General features: G+C 46.0%; 1 protein-coding gene across 1 annotated transcript in view; it reads right to left on the bottom strand.

The window, feature by feature from the left end:
- Creb5 (cAMP responsive element binding protein 5) overlaps window positions 1-24,694 on the bottom strand; it is a 320,651-nt gene that overhangs the window by 239,371 nt on the left and 56,586 nt on the right. Inside the window, exon 4 of the mRNA XM_026785873.1 lies at window positions 9,545-9,717. Within this exon, the coding sequence (XP_026641674.1) occupies window positions 9,545-9,717 (173 nt within the window). The remainder of the gene's footprint in view (window positions 1-9,544; window positions 9,718-24,694) is intronic.

Raw genomic sequence — 24,694 nt, 5'->3', positions numbered from 1 at the left:
CCCCCCCCCGTGTCTGGTGGTTCGTTTCTTCAGCCGCAGCATTTGCTGTGAACACTGTGATGGTTAAAAGACTCCTTCACGAATCCTCCCAGAAGGACATGGGGTTGGGGGGGTGCCTGTGGCTCAGGAACATCATATAAGACAGCAAAGGGAACAAGAAACAATACAGAATATGTAATCTATGGTGTTTGTGGGCAAGCAGGCTAATTGAGAAAAGGGAGAAGTAGGAAGATGGGGGGCGGCACACACTTCAGTCCCAGACTTAGGAAAGCAGAGACAGGGTACAAATTTGAGGCTTTCACAGCAACACCCTGTCTTAGAATTTCGAATGCACAAATAAACAAACAAGCAAGAAAATAAACAGTTAATGTTGTGTAGACTCTGCCTCTACTTCCCTTTTCTGACCCTTTTCGTCTTTCTGACAATATAGGCTAAGCCCCTTTGGCCTAACCTCTCAGTGCAGACACGTTTTCTTATTTGCTTTTTGGAATTTTTCAATAAAGACATGAAAGGGGCCCCCAAACAACCAACTTTGTCTTTCAGTTTAAGAAAAGCCTAGAATTTGCATAGCTAATCCAAAAGCGTCGTTGGGCCCCTTTCACACCAGTTTTATATCCAATGGCCACTGGATAGGAAACCCAGTGTCGGGAACTAGGAGGGGGGTGTGGTGCAAACGTGTTGGAGCACTTGTGGGTGATTGTTCTGTCCTTTGTGTTCCGTGGCTTCTGTGAGACGACTCAGTCTCGGGCAGGCTCCAAACTGCCAGCTCAATGGGGCAAATAATAATTATTCTTAATGGCAATAATAATTATGGAATGCAGTGCACCCGATATTAGATGGGTTGCCTGTGGCTTGAGGTGGGGCAGTCAAAGCTTTGCACACTGGTTTTATAAATCTCAACCAAACACAGACAGACAGACAGACAGACAGACAGACAGACAGACAGACAGACAGAGAGGCTACACATGTACATGCACATGCATGCAGAGAGAGAGAGAGACAAAGACAGAGAGAGAGAGGAAGAGGAAGAAGAGGAGGAGGAGGAGGAAGAGGAGGACAAGGAGGAGGAGGAAGAAGAAGAAGAGAAGGAGGAGGAAGAAGAAAAAGAAGTCTTGACAGATTTCCTCCTCTGCTTCTCTGCAAAGTGAATAACTACAGAGCCGAGATAAATAAACAGCAGCTATCCACACAATAAAAGGAGACTGGGGTGCATGTAATCTTTGAATGTCTGTGTGACCCTTATTTTCATTTGAGGTAAAAGTCTCCAACTTTTCTAATTCCAACTTCTTTCTTGGGGAGATGAGAAAACAGGAGGGAGGGAGATGAACTGGTGATTCTGGAAGCATGCCCTGCCATAGCTCCACACTCCACCCTGTATCCATCTGCATCTCCTCACTGACATTCCAGCCTTCCATGGTGAAGCAGCGTCTGGTTAGTTCCACAGCCCATTTCCCCCACTTACCAAAAGTGGGGATCTACTCCTAAGTTGATACTCACCCCAGCCTAAGATAGGTTGGTCACCACCTCTAGGACGTCAGCTTTAGCACGCAAGTACCTATTCCCACATGCCAGTAACCCTGGGGTGCCAGGGAAATAAAAAGCAGCCCTCATGAAAACAGTCTCTCTAGACCACGAGGAATTGTCTGTGCTGTCGAAAGTTTAAGCAAGGAGATCCTGAATCCATCGCAGTTATTCTTCTCTTTAAAGTTTTCATGACTTTTATTTACCTTTTGAGGATGAACCTGTGCCACAACACATGATACACAGAGATCAGAGGGCAACCTCCCGCCCAGGTGGCCTTGGGGACTGAGTCAGGTCATCATTTGGTGACAAGTGCCTTTGCTTCCTTTGCCTGCCATCCACGTGTTTTCCTCTTGGAATCTGACGTTCACTTGTCACCTTGACTATTGTCACGTGAGAAGAAAACTACACAAGAGCATTCATGATATGAGAAAACCCTTGCTGCTCAGAATATACTGGGTACACCTGGAAAAGCCTTCAACTGTTTTGAATAAGGCTACACACCCGTCAAAGAGCCTAAATTATGTTCCAGTTAAGCAAAATATTAGGGAACGTGTATATATATATACACTTTTCATTTGGGTGCACCTGGGCTATAAAAGTCCACAGTCACCCTTAAGAGTGTTGGGCAGTTTATTTTGGATTATTTAAAAGCCATTTTTTTTCAGTGTTTTAGAGAGGCATGGTTTGGAATATGCACCCACAATGTTGTGGTTTTGTTTAACTTTGTCACTAAAAATATACTCTGGCTTAACACAAGACTGCAGAGCAACTTTAAAAGAAGACTTTGGCTTCATTGACCTTACCAGTTCATCTAATGGCTCCACCCTCCAGGGTCCACATAATACAGAAACAGAATCAGTCGGGATTAGCCAACTTAGCTACCTTCACTGCTTAGCCCTCTAGCTTCTTCGAGTTAAGTAGCACTGCTGGAGGCGTGAGAGGGAATAGCATGCAAACTGCAGGCCCCAAGGATGAGTTTGGTAAGAGCCATAGACTAGCTGAACTCCAGGTGTGTTCATGTGTCTCAGAGAATGTGAACAGAATGGTACCTGGGAAAAAGTGGGATGGAAGGGTCCACACAGCCAGAGATGCCCTGTTTGGGAAGCCAGGGAGACCTGCCTCCAGACTCTCCTGTTGCCTGGGAGCCACAGCCACTTCTCTATCCCCACCACCACCTATTAATTCTGAACACAGTTCTATTCCATGGGAATCACCACATCACTTTACAGATCCACTCACTTCCCACAGGTTGTCCAAACAATGACCTGAAGCAGAAGTAAAGCTAGGCCACCTACTTTATCCTTCCCCTTCCCTTACTGGGAAAATGGCGGGATTCACCAGAAAAATCCAAGGAACCCATTATCTACCCCCCAGGAATCTGACAAGCAGATTTTGAAGGGAGGGAAAAGGTCTCACAAATCCCCAACCTGCCTAACTGAGGAACTATTGACAGTTGATGACTTTTGAGAGAGAAAGGTTGAGTCAGTTTGCTTTAAGGTGTGGCCTCTGGGAGGCTGACCACACTCCAGTGTCTAGACAACGCACACTCGGGGATAAGTATGTGAACAGCACACATCGGACCGTGAGATAGAACACAGAACACAAAGAGGGCATGGAGGTGGGAAGGGGTGCGGTTGGAGGGGGGAGATCTGAGAGGAATTATGAAACAAGGAGGGGAGAATATGATCAAAATACACTTTGTGCCCCTGTGAAATTCTCAACATGTTTTTAAATTTTTCTTGACGAGGTTAGTATGGCAATCAATATTGACTATCAGCTTCACAGGACCCAGAACCACCCGGGAGAACCCTCTGGATTAGGCTAATTGAGGGAATCCCATATTATAACCGGGCTGTACCATTTCACCGGCTGGGATCCCAGACAAGAGAGAGACTGGTGCTCATTTCTCTCTCTCTCTCTGTATCTTCTTGACTGTGGGCAGATGCAATGTGACCAGATGCCTCAGGTTCCCACACCCATGACTGTCACCACTGCAAAATGAACCCTAACATTTTTGTCAACACCCTTCTTTAGGTTGCTTTTGTCATAGCAGGATAAGAGTAAGTAATAAAGTTAGAGAGGAAAGTCCACACAGCCGTGCGCATAGCACTGAATGCCTGAAGATCTTCCCACTAAAATTAAACTAGTTGTGGAAATGGTTACTATTGCCATTCTAGAAGAGGAGCTTGACTTTTTCTGGTGGGTCCCGCTGTCAGCTACAAACCTCCAGCTCTCTGCACTGAGCCACCCAGCGGGTAGATGAACACACACTCTTACACTGTGACCAGCCAAGCCTTAGGAGACTCCTGCCTGTGGATGGGACTGGCCTTTCAGACATGCCCACAGCCAATATGTGATTTGGAGTTCAACGAGACCTCCGTTCCGAACTCTGCACATCACTGGCTGGTGACTTAGGACACATTATTTTTCTTCCTGGGCAGTCATGTAGGGATAAAATTTATAATGCCTGCCTCTCAAACCACTGATTGGAGAAGGATAGGAAATATCACACAGAGCTACCTTGGACCTACCACATCCTAAGCATTAGGTAAATGTCAGCTTCCTTATCTTAGGTACTGGTCTCAACAGAGGATTTTTCTAACAATGAGCTTGAAGCCTCTGAAGGAGTTACGGTTTCCTCTGCCAAGGAGACCAGGCCTCTGTACTCTAGCTGAGCAGTTGAGACACAAACTGCCGAGATATCAGAGGCCATAGCCAGGTTTACAAACAAGAGCGGCTGCTTTTCTTCTCTTTGGGACACTGAGCCATGTGCTCACTTCTTGCGGCTCCACCCCTTCATCTGGCTGTAATGCTATGTGGTATTACAACCTTTGAATGCTCAGAAACATTCTATTTCCTCAAGTATCAGTACTTTATGTTTCGTTCCACACATAAAATCCTAGGAGGGGAAGGCTGCTGGCCCCCTTGTCAGAGGTAATTTCTCAAGGCTCTGCATGGGATTTAACGGAAGCCATATGGTTAAGTCTGTCAACCCTCCCAGAAAGCATCCCCCTGAAGGGCCCTCGTAAATGTTCTTGGGGCTGTGAAAGATCTAGCAATTTTTAAACAATAAAGCTATGTTCATAGCCGTGATATTCAGCAAAACACAAAGCAGGAAATAATGACTTCTGGTATGAATTACTCAAACAGAGCTTCAAGTTGTCCTGGCTGAGGGGCTGGAGTTGCAGGGACAACCTGAAATCTACCCCCACTGCCTCTAGCAAGAAGGAAGTGGCCAGACCGTCCCCAACACAGACTGTGGTAGACAGTGACAGTCACAGCGAGGCTCACATTGGTCGAAGCATTTAAGAAAACCCTTAATGATGGGATCAAACCCAGTATGTGCAAGCACGGCTTTAACCGGAAGATGTCTTATTATTTAGATTTTGAAACTTCCCATCTGTGAATGCAGCACTTCCCAGCCTCTCCTTATTTCTTCCTCTCCCCAGAGAAACAGTGACAGGACCCTTTGCCTCCAAACATCCCCATCTGATGGTACTTTGAGTGACAACGGCAATCCCTACAGCAAAGCCTTCCTGATGTCCTCCATGGAAAAAGCAGCTGTGCTCTGACACCTAAGCTTTTTTGTGTGTTTTCCTTGGTATGCCCACAAGCCATCGCCAGACGTTATTAACGATACAGCATTAGGACTTACAGAAAAACCCTGGGAAAGCAGCATAGACAAGGACTAGAACAGATACAATTCATGCTAACTCATGCTAACAACACCTTTTTATAGAAAATGAGATTTTTTTCACAATACTTTGTATAATTTATTGCTAAGAAGTAGATCAGCCTACCTTCAGCTCCATTTGAACAGAGTTTATGACCTAATCCCCAATTGCTACGCACAATGTGGACATTTGTACCCCACAGACTAGAATTTGAGTAAAATCAGAGATATTTCCTGCAGAAGCAGATTTATATATGCATTCTGTTGAAATGTATTGCTGGATTCCCTGGTGCAGCTGGGCTAATTTTGCTAAAAGAACCAAGTTGCAGAATATTTGTAAACTGTGAAGATGTGTCTTTGCCAAGACACCTTCTGATTGGTTTAAGAAAGAGACAAGCGGCCAATAGCTAGGCAGGAGAGGATAGGTGGGATTTCCAGGGAAAGAGAGGAAGAGGGGAAAGAATCTAGGAGAGACAATGTAGCGGTCGTACATACGGTATAGAGCAGAGGTAACCGAGCCAATGAATAAAAACAGGCTAATTTAAATATAAGAGCTACTGGGACAAGCCTAAGCTAATTGCCAAGCTTTCACAATTAAGTCTCTGTGTTATATCTGGGGAAGGGGGGGTGCTGGCAATCCAAATGTTTCAGGCTTATATATTCTGACATCAAATTGTAAAACTCCCACAGGAAGCAATCACTGAGCATGCATTTTCCCAATGTACAGAGAATATTAAAAAGCAAGAAGAAGAGCCATAGCCTAGGTCAATGGTGCCTCCAATCACCTGTCAGCACTCCCCACCGTTGACCACTGTGGTAGAACTCCATGTCCATGCTATCTCTATCACTCTATTCAGGAACTGCTCAGCACGTGTCATCTCCCACCCCAGAGAGGGGAACAGACTGCTCTAAGAACACTTGGATCCATTAGGGTTAAGACCCATCTAGCCTCTCATCCACTCAGGGGCTCCTCCAGAAACGCCTCTTGTGATGGGGGAGAACAAGAGGTGCATGAGATTTCCATTCCATTACCTGCCCATGTCCTGTTTTCCCAGGCTTTGCTGTCTTGATCCTGAATTAATGAGCGTGTTATATGATATCTAATAAAAACGGCTGGAGTTGGAATGTGCCACATAGTTGGTTCAAGGCTAAATCGATTTCATCTCTAGTTAACACATGCTTGTTTTCTGTCTTGTCTCTCCACAACCTGTAGCTCACTTTTTTTTAAGCCCATCTGGGAAACTTATCTCCTAAAACGCCCCCATCAATCAGGCAAAGACACTCTCCCTGACAGGGCATCTCCAGTTTTACTGAGCACAAGCAGTCACTGGTTTGGGGGATGTCTCCCACACTCCCTAGAGCTGTGTGTTTTTCTAGCCTGCCTAACCACCCAAGTGCAATCTTGGATACTTATACTTCCCTCCAGTTTCTATTGAGATAATAGCACTACTTTTAGAGAATTGAGCACAGGGCATAACAGGGGTCACCACGCACTAGAATAGGAGCTGGATCTACTGCTTGTCTACGTTCTTAACAATATTTCCTTGTGTTTTTGTATTTCCACTCATTTGGTCTGCTTTGTCTCAGTATCGCCCGTCCCATGTACAAAAATTAGACACGTGCCCTTTGTCCTGGAAGCCTTCGCTGACAACTGGCACCACTTCCATTTTTCAGACCCTTATATCCAGCCTCTAAGTGTAAGCTTCACAGCTTGGAGAGAGAGAGAGAGAGAGAGAGAGAGAGAGAGAGAGAGAGAGAGAGAGAGAGAGAATATGATGTAGGGATGGCTGCAGAATCAAAGCCCTGCAGAATAAAAGGGAAGGAACGGCGGGGAGAGGAGTCAGCCGATCCCATCTCTTACAAAGTTCCAGTTGTGAACACACCCACCGGCCGCAGCACGAGCGTGTTATACGTGGGCACAGGTGGGTCCCAGTCTCTCTGGCTGGATGCAGCTTCAGCACTGAGCCTGAATGAAGACTTTCATTGCTGTGTGCTGTTTTTGTTGGCCAATAGCCATGACAAACATTTGCAGGTGGCTTGGCCAGATTTTGACACTTAAATATTTGAGGTTGTGATAAAAATCAGAATATTACTACAATATGGTTCTGTATGCTCGTGCATGTGCACATACACGGGCATGTATATCACACACCACACACACACACACACACACACACACACGTTAGACTTTTTAAAAAGCTATCTGCCAATTTCAAACGCTCACTTGCAGACGTCTCCCGAGGGAACTCGCTTTTTAAAATGAGCACTCATTTCCTCTTTGCTGAGGGAAATAAAAGAGCCATCTCCAAATGTTACCACCTAGGGTTCCATACTCAATCTGCTGGTAAGAAGGGCAGGACTGGGGCTTGCTGAACCTCCCGCTCATCTGGGCAGGGCTTTGGCTGCATCACATGGAGAAGTGGAGCAAGTGACAGGATGTGGGGGTCTTGAATCAACAGAGTAAGCACGGCAGGGAGGGATCTGGAGAAAAGAAACAGCCTCCCTCAAGCTGGGTGATGAAGATGGAGTCCAAAAAGCCACAATTATCTCCTAGAACACGCGAGGAGAGACTCACAATGCCTCCAAGAAGCAGGATGGATGGCAGAGTGACACAGCCTACGAATGTCACCCAAAATGTACAGTCTAGGGCCAGCTGGGTAAATTATTGACAGAGTCGATGCCCATCTTAAAATTTAGTGCTAGTCTTAAAGGGATTGCTCCATAAAACCCAGGGCTGCATTAACAATGGGGACCACTAAGGGCCTCAGAGAGGGCTGTGAGCGAGGGTACAAGGGGCAGGCAGGGCGCTGCAGGGGGGGAAGGCATGCTGTAAAACTGCTAGTAAACTCGAGCACGTTTTATGCTTCCCCCCTTGAAAGAAAAATAAAATAATTATAATTAGCTGGCCCAGCTGTGAATTTTCTGCCCACAGCCAAGGCCCAAGAGAGGAGGAGTCCCTTGAGACTTAGACACAGCCATGAATGAAGCCAAATCACCCTCCCAGAATGTTGTGGTTTAAATACAGTGGCGATACTTGCATTCCAAGTTGTTTGAGAGGACATCTTTTTCAGGGGGACATGCTACAGCCATGCCAGCGTCTTTAAGCAACAGGAAGCATCCCACCACCCACCCTCACTGTCCACGCTTGGAACGAACCACCAAACATGCCCATGACAAAGAGAAGAGTCGTTCCCCACAGCTCTGGTTTCAGGGCAGTGTCCTTCCTATGAACTGAGAATCCTGAGAGACAAATCCCTATTCTAGAGCACTCAAAGAGTAAGATAAGACTGCTCCCTGTGCCCACTGTTGCTCTCAGGGGAGATGCGTGGAAAAACTGTAAGGAAGCATCTAAATTTGTTTTAGGTCACCACAGCCAGTGGTGAAAAGTCAGACTGCCTTCTGATGCATGTACCCACCACAACCAGTTCCCCTTCTGGTTTCGGCAGACAGTTCTGGGGACACAGGGCAGCCAGTGGTTAGCACCCAGCAGGGTACACTTAAGAAGTCAGTGTCTCCTCCCCAAGAGCCCACATGCTTCCGCATCTTGTACTCATCTTAACTCTTTAGAGGTTGGAAACACACTGCATCCTTATTCTGGAGAGATGTAAGTGGGGTGCGGGATGCTGTATTCCCAAGAAGCTCTTGGGTAATAACCACATTGCAGATAATTGGACCACACTCTGCATGGCAAGGGGCTGGACTAGTCACATGATAGGAAGAAGCAAGAACAATTTCCATCCTGTGATATGGGTGTCAAGATACTTTTGCCAGTCTTCCTCAATATCTCAATTTGTCTTGCTCCATAGATGAGAAGAAATAGGGCCTGGTTACATTGTTTTTTTCTGTTACAGGAGTAATTATGGGCCAATGAAGAGGCTTGGGGGTGAGGTCTGATGAAAAAAAAAATAACAAGAACGAGGAAGAAAGACGGGGGGAAAGGCAGCGATGAAGTTTACAGGTGAACCTAGCCAAGCAGTTGCAAAACTCCCAGGAAGGGGAGGGGAGCACACTGGAAGGAGGAGCCTGGGCTGGCAGAACTTCTCTCTGTTGGTACCAAATATTTGCCTGAGCACTCTTCTGTGGTCGGCACCCACGATTTCTGCCTGTCATTCAGAAATCTTATTTTAAAAAAATGAAGTCACAGAATGAATAGCTTTCCCCTTGACATCCAGGATTAAATGAGCTCCCAGCAAATGGAGACTCCTCCCTCTTCTCATCAAAAGTGTCGCTCTGACCTCTTGGCAGCATCATATCACACAGGAAAAACAACAGGCCCAAGTCCCAAAATAGCAGAATATTCAAAAGATTGCCGGAGCTTCTCCAGGGACAACGAGGAAGTCTCCTTACCCGATCTGGCGGTTGGTAGAGGGAGCCTGCGTGATGACTGAGCTGGACTGGGGTGATGGCATGGCTTGTTGAATCACAACACTGGTGTCGTGGTTGGGCATCCGGGTGTTGCCCAGCTGGTGAGCTCCAGGTCCCGTCATGGTCCCTCCAACCGTATTATGCATGGAGATATTCTGCCCAGAGAAGACAGAGGAAAAAGATCAGAAGGAGCCAAAGTTTTACCTACTCCCCAGCCCTCCATAGCCGAGTTGGAAATCTGGTCATGTCACAAGGTTATGGCTTCCGGCAAGGTGTGAGTTCATTGATCTTGCCTATAACCACAGTTCTGAGGGGGTTAAAACAAATGATTACTTACCAAAGAGTAAAGCACCAGAGGAAATATGCTGATGTTTGCTGAGCAATCTGCCACCAGCCATCCTGAAGGCAGGCTCAGATGGTGGAGGGCGGGAGGATTAGTGTATACCTGTCTGACTGGATGACACACACTGCACTAGAATAGGGTGGGCACAGAATGCCGTGATCGGATGGATTGAGTTCCCCAACCTCCTTTGCACAACGTTGCACCCAATTGTTGGCTTCCTTGTTCTCAGTACTGCAATACTACAACCACACATCCCTTTTTCCGGGAAACCAACACTTTCCTAGATTATAACTGGGATGCTGAACAAGCTATGGGGTGTGAAGGGATGGTTCTAATAGATCAGATTAGAGCACCGGGAATCAAATGACAAGGATAACACTTGCATCATATGGCTCGGTCTCCACAAATCTCCCTCTGAGCAGCGTATGAAATAAGAGAATATAGACCAGTGATCCTGCCCTCCAGACTAGAGAATGGTGGTGCATGGATCAGAGTGGCCCTTCAACAAATGCTGCTGTCCAGATAAACTAAAGAAGGAACACATACATTGTCTGAGCCACACAACAGACTACTGTCATGCATTGATTTCTGATGACTCCCATGGAAGTCATGTTGTTTGAATTTCAGAAGTAAGCTGAAATAAAATTGGGTTAAATGGTTGTGTTAAGTAGAAAAGCAAGCTAGTGGGACCACAGGATAGAATGCACATGAAGGGAGGAAAAGGTTGATAGGGGCACTGGGGCTAAGATGAAACAGAGTCAGAGCCTAGCAAAGGAAGAGAAAGTGAATGGCCAACCACTCACAGGCAACGGTCCGAGGCAGACCCCTGTGCAGGAGGTACCATCCTTCAGTCCAGAAGGGTAAGGGACTTCGAGAGATCAGTTGGATAGTGGGTTGAAGAAGGAGTGGGGTGGGGGGAGAGCAATGGGGTGTCCCTTGCAATCCACTTGAGGGAAAAAGGGATATATCTGTCCACACTTCAGTGTTAGCAAGGAAAAAGAATCAATGTTACCCAGGAGGTTGTGAAGTGGCCCTTTGAATTTCGTCTGCAAAGAGCAGGATTTCCTGCACTATGTGTTAAATGATGGTGATAACATGGAAGGCATTGGGGGTGGCTGCACCCATCATGTGGCACCTTTCCCAGGTTTCTGACTTCTGAGCCCTGACCACACAATTTGTAAGGAGTCCAGATGGGAAACGGGCACCTGGCTCAGATTGAGAGCTGACTGTGTTGTCACAGGATCCCAAAGGCATACACACACACACACACACACACACACACACACACACACACACAATCTAAGGCCCCTCCAACACACTTGATGTTTTTCCTGGCATGGGGAAACACTGTGGCCAGGCAAAGGGAAAAGGAAGGGAATGTTGTGAAGTCATATGGTCACATAGGCAGGGATTTGCTGTATTTTCCTTTACAGGATCTAAAGACATCAAGGGCCACTAAAATGATGAAAATCAAGATCATTTGTTCGTCTTCTCCCTCAAAAGTGCTCCCTAACACCCTTCTATCTCCAGCTCCAGAAACTGTGTGAGCAATCTCTTGTGTTGTTTAGCTCCTCAATGATACTCAAATGTCTCCTATTGCTTATAGTCACCTATATTTTAATAATAGGTCCAAAGTCTGGGAGAGTTCTGATTCAGACTTTATAATGGCATTATGCTGTTTCCACCCTGGATCACTAAAGTTGTACTGCTTGATGTCTAGAACCACATCTTTACACGCACAGAGGAGACCGTGAAACGTGTGAGGTCTCTTGAGTTACCCACGGCTCCTCTTTTCTGCCATGCCCAGATGCAGTCCCAAATTCTGCCCGTTTACCCCAAGCATCCCTCCTCTTTCTATATTCCCATGCCTTCTTCCAGAAACCTACCGTCATCTCCTGCCCTGTCGTGGGAGACTTCAGTCTTTATTCGCTCTATCTGGCTCTTCTCCCTCCTCCTTCCCATGTTACCATGCTGAGATTTCTTCAAAATGTATAACCTACCACACTACACACAGTGCAGTATGCATCCCCACCTAAGCCGCTGCTTGACCTCTCTGCTTTGAAATACGCCAATAGCACTGTTTGTGACCTCCCTCCCCAGCTGTTGGGGGATCCTTCCTACTAAGCAGTTCATCTAATCCCATCTTTGTTCCAGTTTTGGTGACTCCTCCCACATTTCTGGAATTCTCCTGCCCTCATTCTGATACTACTTCATGTCAGTACCAGACCTTGTAATATGATTTTTGCTTGGCTGTTTTGTTTTGTTGGGCACCAATGCTTTTGTTCGGACTTCACCTTCAACTCTCAGACTGGTCATTCCGTGGGAAGTCTTCCACCCTTCCCTAGTGATGGGAACTTCTCCCTTTAGAGGGATTTTTAAAAGAGTATAAATGTGCTGGAGCTGGAGAGATGGCTCAGTGGTTAAGAGCACTGCCTGCTCTTCCAGGGGTCCTGAGTTCAAGTCCAAGCAACCACATGGTGGCTCACAACCATCTATAATGAGATCTGGTGCCCTCTTCTGGCCTGCAGGCAAAACGCTATACATAATGAATAAATAAATCATTACAAAAAGGTTATAAATGTGCTTAATTTTGTGATTATTCGCTCTTCCTGCCATCACTTGCAAACACAGCGAGAGTAGAAACTAAACCTGATTTCACTCTCCACTGTGACTCCATCACCACATCACAGGTGACAGCCTAGTGACCTACTGGACAGAATTCCCAGGATACTCAGATTGTTGAGCCTCACACCTCTATTCACTAACCAGCTTTTGAGAGCGCCAGCATCTCATCTGCTCACCTTCCAGAAAGCATGCTGGCAGCATCTGAGTTTCAGATTTTAAGGAACTTGGTCAATCATGGGCAGGAGATCACAAACCAGAAGAAAACTTGAAAGGAAAATCTTGGAAAGACACTCAAAGCATCCCGAGTGGTGAGCATCTGAACCTCGAATGTTTTGCTACGAATGACCAACAACCATCTTTATGTCTACACACAAACCAAGGAAGACTAGGCTCAGGCTGCGCCCCAAGGAACATGGTTGGCTTTTGTGAGAGCACGGCATGTCAGATCAGAGGAAAAGGTTTCGCCCCAAGATGCCAAAGGTTTTTCTGAGGAGCAATAAATAGAAAGTAATTACTATCTAGGAAGAAGTCTGATATCCTTCCCTGGCAACAATTTTCAGAAGTCTCTTTGTCTCTGAGGTCTCTGTAAGATGACTCCTGAATTATATTTTCACCATTTCCCAATTTACACACATAAAGTGTGCATGCTATCTAGCCTTCTTCCCCTAGACCCAAAGAGCAATTTTAAAACATTTTGGGAAAATAAACAATCTGGCAAAGACACTCTCATTTCACATTTAGAGAAGGTGACTGTTTCCTTTAAGCATTACGTAGGAATTCAAATGTGAAATTATTTTCTGAGCTCACATTGTCCCAATTATAGATCTCAAACCTGTCTTTATTGATAAAAGAATAGCATTTTACCTCCACATAAACTCAACATCCAATTTCAAAAACACAAGGAGCATATTATCTGACTAAGTTATTGTCGATAGTGCAAGTGGGCAGATTTGAAGCTAGAGAAACAACGCCACCAAACAGATGACACCAGATGGATGTCAGTCTGCAGACCAGGATCAGATGTGTGCACCGAGGTTCGGCCTTTGGCCTTTCCTTGTTCGACATCTTTATCAACAGTTTGGATGAAGATATAAAACTCGTGCTTGTCAAATCTGCGGCTGACACAAAGTTGGAGACCCAGCTCGTGTTCTGGAAAGCAGAATCAGGTTTTCCTCGAGCCAACTGTGTGATCTGGCTTCCAAAAATGCTAACATAAATCTAGGTTGTTTTAGAAGTGAAACGTCCTGATCAGGGGAAGTAATTCTTCCACAGTAGGGTACGTGGGCCTGACCACATTTGGCCACCACATTTGAAGGGAGAAATTGACAAATGAGAGTAGTGAACGCGTTCAAAATGCATTGCAGGAAGAATGGCCGAGGAAGCAGGGAATATTTAGTCTGGAGAGGGAAGACCTCGAGGGCCACACTAAATGCCTTTAAATATTTGCAGGATTAGACACAGTCTGCATCACTCCAGAGGGCATAATTTCAGAACATGGAATCACGATGCTCAGAAATCAATTATAACTACAACTTGAGAGTCTATGTTGAAGCAGGCACTATGGCCGATACTTCATAGACCACATCGCTAGTCCTTATGATGATCCTACCAGGTGAGCATCATTGCTTTCATTTTAAGAAGCAAAAGTCACCATCACCTATGATGCCACTGACCTCTGGACACCCTCAAATTTATGAGTCAATACTTCAAAACTATAAAATTGACCTTATGTCCGAATGATTTTATTAGTATGTAGAGATATTCAAAAACAAAATAAAATATTCCATAAAATACCCAGCTCCCTGGGCCTGGAGTAAGCCAGGATGAATGACCATCATCCATGGTCAGGGATGTTCACGACAGGATTCTTGCATCAGGAGGGAAATAGCACAGGATGACCTTCGTATCTCTCCTATGGCTAAGGCACCTTCATTTACATGGATCATACTTGGGTTGACATCGTTTAGATGATCAGGTACATATACTACCTTTGAAATTGTACTGGTTTAAGAGTCAGTAGGCTTCCCCATCCCAATCTTCCCCATTGGTGCCTAGTTGCCACGTAACCTAGGTCAATCACTCAGCAACCTCACGTTCAATACCCTCAACATTGGACAGGAGTTAGGCAGGCCAGGACCACATGGTCTATTATTTCTCCAGCTTTGGCACTCCACAAGTCTCTGCAGCTACATCTTATGAGTCACTAAAAATTCAAAACAGACATTTGGGGCTGTGATTCATTGGATTACAACCTGATATTTTTCTCTATAACCATAAGCTTTTGTGGAAGTGGACCTTTCAATGATGGCAGCAGATGGAAAGGATCTAGCGACCGTGCTGTCTCCCAGTCATCAGAGACAAGGATCCATAGACTGACTCTAAAAACAGTCTTTGCCTAACTTTCTTCCTCTTTGGCTAACACTCCTCAGCTTGTCCTTGCCATCTCCCTCCTTCTTGCCCTGAAAGGCTTGGCTTCCCATCCATTGGTCTTCTGAGGCATGCAGGGTGTGAATGGGATGAGAACCAGGGGGGTAATGAGTCTTGATTGCATAGTCAGTGAGCTTGAGGTAGAGTGGTAATTGACTTTCTACATGCATGGACTTGGAGCACAAAATGCAAAAAAAAAACAAAACAACAGTGTATAAGAATGCACATCTATGTTCTTAAAAAAATAACTATAATTTCAGGGTGTGGTAATGAAGGATGAGGGGAAGTGGACCACAGCTGAAAGTAAAGGTTAGCATGCACAGTCCAACCAAGGAAGATTCCCACATGACTCTAAAATATTATCTTCAAATCTACATTCTATCCAACTGCCCAGGTGTGGAGGCTTTACAAGTTTCTTCATAAAGATTCAGGGTCATCCTTGATGCGCATTTACAAGCCAAGTTGTGCAATCTTGGGGTTGTCTGCATTTTAATGATGCCCGGAGAAGTTATGAAGACTTCCAGAACCTCCCAGAGCTAAATGTCCATGAACCGCATCCAAAAGATGTCTAAGACATTCACAGAATAGCAACAGTTTCATCCCTCTAGATGGTACCAGGCCTCGGGGTATAGGGAAGAGGATCGTGGGCGCGGTTTTCTCTTTGGGGTTTTCAGTAGCTCTGTCACTATTTGGCAGTCTTGCTGGGAGGATGGGGGTATAATGAAGAAATGGAAGAGACACAAAATGGGAAAAGCCCCAAGGTCCACCTAGGCTGACTCCTTTCTCTCCATAGCGCTCTCTCTAGATTGCGCTCTCCACACAGTAGTGGGATAGAGCAGGATGCACAGGCTGAGAAAGCACACCCTGTAACTTCTTCAGGAAGGAGAAGGAAGAGGGAAGTGCAGGGGTCTGGGAAAACTCCAGCCTGGAGCGGCAAGTAGAAGAAGCTTTACTTTGTCCGAGTTTGCTGATGAAGCATTTGAAGAGGGACAAGGTTACAGGGGAAGCCTGAGCCTGAGATCGGCTAGACATCGGGTCATGTCCACATCAGCTCTGTATCACTTGGGCGTGTTATTTTAGTTCTCCGAACCCTACCATCCTCGATTTACAACAGAGATAACCGTCTAACGACAGGCTTGCAGCCAAGAGCACGTGAGACATAGCTACTATCCCAGCATGGTTAGGGATAGCAAATGCGTGTCGCTTTCCTTGTAGTAAATTACCATGAAGCTCAGAGGGGGGAAGCGCCTTCTCATGGCTAACCCCATGATTAATAAGCAAAGGAATCATTTCAATAATGACCAGCACTTATACAACAAAACCATATGTAAGAAAATCCATTGAAGCCGGGCGATGGTGGCGCACGCCTTTAATCCCAGCACTCGGGAGGCAGAGGCAGGCGGATCTCTGTGAGTTCGAGACCAGCCTGGTCTACAGAGCGAGTTCCAGGACAGGCTCCAAAGCCACAGAGAAACCCTGTCTTGAAAAACAAAAACAAAAAAAAAAAAAAGAAAGGAAATCCATTGAAAGCTGACCGTCAGCCAGGAGGTAGATAATGTGAACAGCCCCATTTTAGAGATGAGAAAAGCGAGGCACAGAAAGACTGATGAGAACAGCTTAGAGCCAGGTGTTCAGATCTATAAACGAGTTCTCAGCAGGAAGCTGAGATGTTGCAATTGCCTTGTAGTGAGAATATTTCATTTTGGAAAAGGTCATGGCAAACCATCAGTGTGTCAATGCTCCTCACACGAGCGTCACAGAGAGGTCAATAATGCTGCTCTGCATCCAGAGAATCACAGTGTGTCGCAACAGTCGTACAGGTCCGTGTCTCCACCAGCACCTCCACATGTGGACACGCTCGGGGTGACACCATTAATTTATCCCAAAGACCAGTGTCCTCGTCTGAGGCTTATGCTTGCTCTGAACTGGGAGAAGATGCTGTTATAGTAGGCAAGTGAGAAAAGCTTGTACATGGCTTCTGGAACCCTCCGTGGTTCCCTCAGGGGCCCTGACGGTCTGGAGCCTGTATGATCCAGAATGCACACCCACCCAAAGGGTTCCACTCTCCTGCATCTGCAGATCTCTGTGATTTGCCCTAGTGCCGGGGGTGGAGCACCCGAGCTCTTCCTGGGTACAGTTTATAATTAATTTAATACCATAGTAAAATGCCCCAGACAATAAACATCTTCTCAGGTGCCACCCTTGGCTGTGAGAAAGTTTCCAGGTGTCTCCCAAAGGCCCCACCCCTTCCGTTACAGAGTCAGCCACCTAGAACTATCCGTGGGTCTGTTTTCAACTTCTTCATTATCTCCACTGTTTCCACTTCATATATCTGCATGGTGTTGTGTCTTGGATATGGTTTGTGTGCCCCCAAGGGCTCATGTGCTGGAATTTCCTTCCCATTGGGAGGGAATAAGAAGGTAGAATTTAATCCTACTCTGATATTTAGAGGTGAGCCTTTCATGATGACTCACAAGTGCAGGATGGGGCTTCATAGCTGAATTCTTGTGGTTTAATAAGAAAATATGTCAGAGGGTATAGTCTCATGCATGGCTGTCTCTGGCCACGGGTCCTTCTCAGGACCCTGTCAACAAGAAGATACAAGCTTGACCATGGACACCCAGAACGTTAACCAAAAATGTACCTGTTCCCCTAAGATATCACTTACCAATTCTGTGGTGTTGTGTTGTCTTATTATTAGTAAGACAAACTGAACTAAGCCCCATAGATTAAAAGAAAAAACTCCTCTCTGCTGTACTCACACCCTAGAATTAGAATGGAGCCATTGCCAGTGGCTGCTATACCTGGACTCATAAGGGAATTACAAAAAAAAAAGGCTCGAGCCATCAAATGTGATCTGATGGCACCACTCACTGATGGGATTCCTCAGTTCTCAGAATCTTCCAGACAGCTGCTCATTCCGTTGTGGCCTGGAAGGACTTCCGTAGGCTCTCTAGTACCTTCTGCATTTGCCTCCAAAAGGTTCCCAAGATGCCTCCACCAACCTAGATATTATTATCCAGCAGCCTGCTCCCTCCCAGATCCTCCCCATCCCATTCACACACAGGACTCAGTGCTTCCTAACAGCTGGATGCAGCTTCACCTTCGCAGGCAGTGGTTCCCCTGCAAGCAATCCATTCCTCGAGATTCAGACTGTTTCCTCCTCTGTGGAGCCTTCAGCCCCTTTCCTGTTATCTGCTTCGCCTCTCCTCGCTCTGCCCTCCTGTCCTGCCCTCTTCACACTTCGAGGGGGAACCGTATCCTCTTAAGAACAGTCAGTGCCTGTCTCCATGATGTGTGCTCTGTAGCCACCCCACATATACAGTCAGTAAGTGAGCAAGTGTCGTATGTTCTTAAGCACAGATGTAGTATCTGTGTGCTTCAGATTTCTCATTTGTGAAATGGGAAAAACCCTACCCTAAAAAGTTTTTTGTAAGGATATAACTAGGTGATGTAAGTACAGTGCTTAATGCCATGTTGGCTTGTTGGCTACAGTTAGTATCCTTATAGTTTCCATTGTAAGTACCATTATCACCATGGTTACCAATGATAACAGCAGCTCTGCTGCATCCCCGGCCACTAAGGTGCTCTCTGCCTTTGTCCCTGCATCCTTCTGTCAAAACTCTTGCACCACGCTGGCATTCATGTGTTTTTAAGGCCATCCTGTTCCTTGCTGTTTTGAATGCTTCGATGACAAGGGTGGGGATTGATCTAACACATTTGCTGAGTAAGTCTACAGTTAGTGCTGTGCAAATGAAAAGAAAAATAAAACCAGGCCTCTCACTGCTGCCAGTAGCTCATGGGGTTAGGGAGGCAACGAAGAGAAGGAGCAGATGACAAACACCTGGCCAGAGGAAGATCTAACATAGGCACACATACAACAGAAACAAAGATGCGTCTCCAACGGCTGATGGTCTGCCCTTTGATGGACAGCAGGCTAGTCAACAGGCCTGCTCACAAGCCACCGCTAAGCTAAGCACATGATCTCACTTAATGCCTCCAGTTTGGCAATTTTGCTTTTATGATTCCAACACCCACCCTGCCATATTTTAGTACTGGTTCTGGAGGGCTGTGTCTCCTTGTCTGTTCCTTCAGCTTCAAACTATCATTCCAGTTTGTAACTCTTCTGGTCCCTCCCAGACCGTGCGATGAACTAACATAACTTTGCACTCTCTCGGTTCTCCTCCCAGTTCCAAAGCCTACAGCTCAGAATCTCTTCTATGAAAAGCCCTTCCTTAGCCTGGTCCTCAAGACTTTATATCTCAGCTCACTCTTCCCACTGTGGGCTCTAACCCTCCACTCAAGCCTCTCTCTTCTAGCTACCAGGAGACCTGTATATGATGACTGTCGCCTCCACACTATGTCTTGAGCATGCTCAGAGGCCCTCTCTGCTCCATCACATACTGTTTGGAAACTATTCAGTAGCATTTTCTCACACACTAAATGAGGATGCTCACCCTTGCTTCCTTTAAACATAAAGGCAACATAAACAGTAGTGCTTGGGAGAGGGGTTACTCCATCAGCTTTCCTAACGGACACGGTGTCTAGATTCAACCTTTCCGCCCCCTCTTCTGATGACCCCTTATTCGCAGCATGACTCCCCACCTCTCTCTTTCCAGGTTTACCATGGACATCACTTTTCCAGTGTCCTTTGAAGCCCAATTTCCATGGCGCATTTGCTACTATGACTCCCAGGAAAACATTCATCTCCTTTGCTTCTCTTGCTGCTACCCTATTTCCATGACCGACACAGAAGAAACCATCTGCTGCTTGAGCTGATGAGTTAGTTTCTGAGGTAATGATGCCACAGAAGTACAAAGACCCAACTTCCTATTGCTCAGGTTGCGCACACTGTCACTTTAAGGCTGAGATCCTAATAGGAAGAGATGGCAAGTACTGCCTTCCCTCCTCCTAAGACTTCAGCACGTGCAGCTAACACGTTGCTCAGCAGTCTCCTCCGAGGCCCTCTGTAATCAGCTTCAACCAGAGCCACCAACTGAAGTGAACACAGACTGGGAAAATCCAAAGGCAGGGATCAGAAGCAAGTGAGGACCTGGAGTCCCAGAGAAGGTGTGGGGAAGATAAGCAGATAGTGGCCCTGACCTTGGCAGGCTCTCATACCTTCATGGCTTAGAGGACAAAAGGGTCATGTCACAAGGGGAGTGAAGCATGCAGGACAATGGAGAGCAGTCGCCAATAACCTAGCAGTGGTGTAAGATGTAGGTAGCTAGTTCTGGGCATTACCAAGGTAACCTCCCTTCCTTCCTAACCAGAACTTTGTCAACTCAAATAAGAGCATGTATCATACAACCACAAGGATGCTGATGCTCTCCAGTTTGCCAACAAGAGTCACAAACTCTTGAAACAAAACCATCACACCCTCTTGGAAACCACACGGGATATTGCTGACTTGAGAGAAGTCACACCTTTGCTCCCCACTTCCCCTGGACCCTCTTTCTCAGCTCCTATTCTTTGTTGGCCTAAAAAGCTGGGAAGCTTTGGTCTACTACTAAGAAATTTCTGGAAGACCACCTTGCCTGGAGCTCTGGTTAGGCATCTGCCTTTTTGAGCCTTTGGAAATGGGATGGCCTGACCACAAACTAGACAGGCTTGCCTCCGTGGCAAGGAAGCGCGCTGCAAGGCTTCCTCCTCTGAGACAATAGAGAATGAGTTGCTGGTACTTCATCTGGGGCTGGTAGAACCCGTCAAGTGGCTCTCTGTGAATAGCCTGGCTTTGTAAATTGTTTGGTACTGGTGAACAGAGCTGCTGCGGTGCTGGTCTAATGACCCATCTGGACTCGGCAGCCTTTTTCTATTTTGGCAATCACCTGTTTTCCTGGAGGATAGGTGCCTTGCAATCGCCATGCCAGCTGGCTTGTTCAGTCTTGAAAGCCAAACAAAATCAAACTGAGTAATGCAAGACAGAGTCAGGGAGACATCTGGTTTACCATGTTTGATGACAACCTAAGAATATAGTGAAGTAACATGTTTCTCTTGAGCATGGCAAGCAAAACAGCATTTGCCATACAGCATAGGAAAGACTAGTCACAACTGACTGACTATAACAGTCCCCAGTGAAGCTTCTGGACCTCCTGTCTGAATATTAAGACCAGATTTTACACGCTTCTGCCAGCAGTATCTTGGATTTTCCAGATCCTCAGGGCTGCAGAGAAGTGGACGAGAGCCCGTGAGGTAGCTTCCATTTGCATTGTGGCTAAGATGTCACCTATGACCATTGTGATTCCATTTGTCCTAATGTCCTGGAGACCAGACACCGACTGTCCCTGCGGGCCAGCGGCCTCTACCTGCTCTGCTCCCTCCTCTCCCAGGCACTTGCTCTACTTCTAATGAGATTCCTGACCATCTCACAGACAATCACAACTCTGCTTCTCTGATTGCCCCAGCCCATCCTTTCCCATTCATGACATCCTCATCGCATCTTCCAAGCGGAACACACCACACTTCCGATTCCTGTGCCGAAAACAATGACTTCAGATGAGAAAACCACACAAAATACCAATGTGCTCTATTTTTCCCACCAAGGTCGTCGATGAGTTTGCTCCCTCAGACCTCATGGTTTTTAAATCACCTTCTAAAAGCACAAATTTGTTTTCCTATCTAATACCCTGCCCTCTGTTGCTACCACGCTCTCCTCTAAAACCTCCTCCCCCTCCACCAGGACACCATCACATCATCGTCCCAGTCTGCGGGGAGACTTTCAAGACAGAGTGGAAGCAGGCTTGGATCTACAATCAAAAATGTCCAATGCAATTACATGTTTAGTAAACTATGCATTACTTTTATTTCACAGACAAGCTATTTGTAATACACTGTCTCACTAGAGAAAATCAATACAAGAAAAAAATGAATGGGAAAGAAAGAAATGGTCCCATCATTTTTATTTTTCCATAGAGAAATAAAACTGATTTCTGTATATTATATAAACATATAAGAATGTTATACATTCTTATATATATGTTTAACATATATATATTCTTATTGTGTTCAAGGGGCCCCAAAAGAGCAAGATTGGCTTGAGAGACAGGCATACATTGTCTTTCTGCTCCAGCCCACCTGTCATAACGGAAAAACTTAAGATATTCAACTTTATTGCCTAGTGTCTAAGGTCACCTAGTAACAACATAAACTTACTTCATTTACTCATGATTCAGAGCTTCTCATTGGACAGAAAGAAACAATAGAAGGCAGAGTTAAGATGCGCTACTGTCCCATGGTGTGCTCAAGTAACCCAGCCCCACCCCACAGAGATGAGCCCAGACAAGCATCACTCCTCTGAACTCGGGGACACACCCTTCAAACAAGGTCTCCCTCTAAGGCCACAGCTTCCTATTTGCCGACATTCCTGCTGGCAAGACAATTGGGCTTGGCATAAGAAGGGCTTTATATGCCAGAGTCGCAGAAGGAAGAATTTGGCACCTGGTGTTTATGTACCATAAAGCCATCGCCAGACCGAGAACAACTCTCTTTTCTGCCAAAATTCCTGTGCAGGAGAGGAAGAGGGATCCAGAACCGCATGTTTCTACCTAGGCAACCAGGATATATGGGTTGACTTGCTAAGCAACGTGCTAATGCCGTGAGAGATTTTTATTTAGGTGCCCTCCCCTTAGCAACCTCACGTTTTCGTGGTGTGATACCTGGGCTATCGGCCTTCAGTAACCGGGACACTCTAGTCACTCCTGAGTTCATTCTCATTTCATTATGTTCTGACGACAGTTTCAAAGCTATTCAATAAACATTAAAAAAAAAAACAATAGGATAGGTTTGCAAATCAAAAATAACCATGCTAGGAAAGTTGAAGACCTCAAGAAGAGCCGTGATGACGTTGCTGAAACTTTTGGTGAATTGTTAGACCAAGGGACTCGTAGCTTTGTTCTTTGATATATATGTGCATGTGTGTGTGCTTATCTTCTTGCTTGTTTTCAGATCAATGTGTGTTGTGTGTATGCGCGTGAGTGAGTGTGTGTGTAGGCATGCGTGTGTGTGCATGTGTGTGTGAGTGTGTGCAGGCACATGTGTGTGTATGTGTGTAGTGCATGTTTATTATTTACCATCTGGTTACTGTACAATAAACAAATTGTAGGCATTTATATGAAGAAATAGGTTTCTCCGACATATCTGACATTCCTACAGTTTACTAGTCACCTTACGAAATGGTTTTCAGGGCCTTGCAAATGAATTTGAAATTTGACATTGGTTTGAAAAAAATCCGCCCCCTCCAAAAAAATTCGAGTACCAGAATTCATTTCGAAGATTATATCTGCAGGTAAAACATGTGCTGCAGAAAAGAAACGAACCACAAAGCACTTGAGGTTCCTGGATGATCTTTCCTCTGCGGATGGAGCTTTGCCTGTGAGAACTCTGCAGAGTTGCCAGGGGCCGCTATCACTGGATGGCTAAGTTTCCACCAACTCCATCCTCTTTCCCACAGAACAGTAACATTTAGAGATGAAGCCCAGTCTCCCTTCCCTAGCTAGCCTAGGAAGAGGCCCTTCCAGGAGCTGAGCCTGTTCTAAACCCAGATGTCTTATCGTGTACATGGAGTCATTGACTCCAAAATCCTTTCTCAATTCTGCAGTTGATGAAGGCACAGGAGAGAAGCCTCGGGGAGCCATGAAACATACGGGAAGGAAGGCAATCTGTGGAGCCTTCAAGCCAGTCACGTACAACTCCAGGGGAGACTATGGAGTGCTGAGTGCTTGATCAGAACCGGGAGGATGGAGGACTAAGGAGCGAGGACGGCTCGATGAGAACACAGAGTACACAAGGCTTATTGTCTTCTGTCTTAACTTTTGTGACATGATCTAATTACACCTATTTAAGAGTGTCCTGTAGCACAGACGAAGTCCAAAGATCTCCTCGAAGCCAAGCGTTGAACAAGCCTGCTTGCCCCTTCACCTGACTACTGTGAACATTCTGGATTCACATACAGATCATACCTAGATCTGATACTGTGTTCAATTAAATAGAGGGTCCCTGAAAAACCTGAAAAAGCCCGTTGCCTTCATAGAGGAGAGGCTATGGCTAACAGCTGACCTGTGCATTACAGGGCGCATGGAAAGGGATGTTCTCCTTTGTCCAGGCAAAGTTCGAAGGCCAAAATAGTGTTGGGCTGCAACGTTTCAACACCTCTAATATGCAGGATTTAGGGGCTCAGTTTTGGTTGGAATTTAGGAAAATGAGAAGGAACCAGAAAACTCCAAACACAGGAAGCAGACCGCTGACACCCAGGAAGCTGGGCAAAAGATGGAGCTACCCAAGAAAATGGGGACAGGACCTCAGATGGGTAAATCTCATACTGGGCCCGTGTGCACACTGAGAAGACAGGAAGAAGTGCATTGCAAGAGCTAAAGGCTCCTTTATGAAAATTCTGAGGGAAAGGTATTCAAGAGAACCTTGGGACTGACTTTGGCCTCAGCAGTGAGAAAAATGGAGCCCTGAGGGCCACATCCACCCAAAGACAGGACTGGAGGGTGGGGGAAGAAAAGCTGAGAGGCGCTGAGCGGAGGGAGATGTTAGTCAAGCTGGGGACTATATGCCGGCCATTACTGGCCTGGTTGTGGGCGAAGGAAAAGGATTCTCTTCAATGGACAACGAGTTTCAGTTCTGGTCAGTTGAAGTAAGGGTCCTGAAAGTGTCCTTGAAAACAAGACAAAAGAATGGCAGCAGGATAAAGCAACGCGAGGAAAGAGCAAAGAGTCCATGCTTCTCGGCTGGCC

This window comes from Microtus ochrogaster, linkage group LG3, assembly GCF_000317375.1.
Source record: "Microtus ochrogaster isolate Prairie Vole_2 linkage group LG3, MicOch1.0, whole genome shotgun sequence".
NCBI lineage: Eukaryota > Metazoa > Chordata > Mammalia > Rodentia > Cricetidae > Microtus > Microtus ochrogaster.
This window is presented reverse-complemented; position numbering and strand designations above follow the sequence as displayed.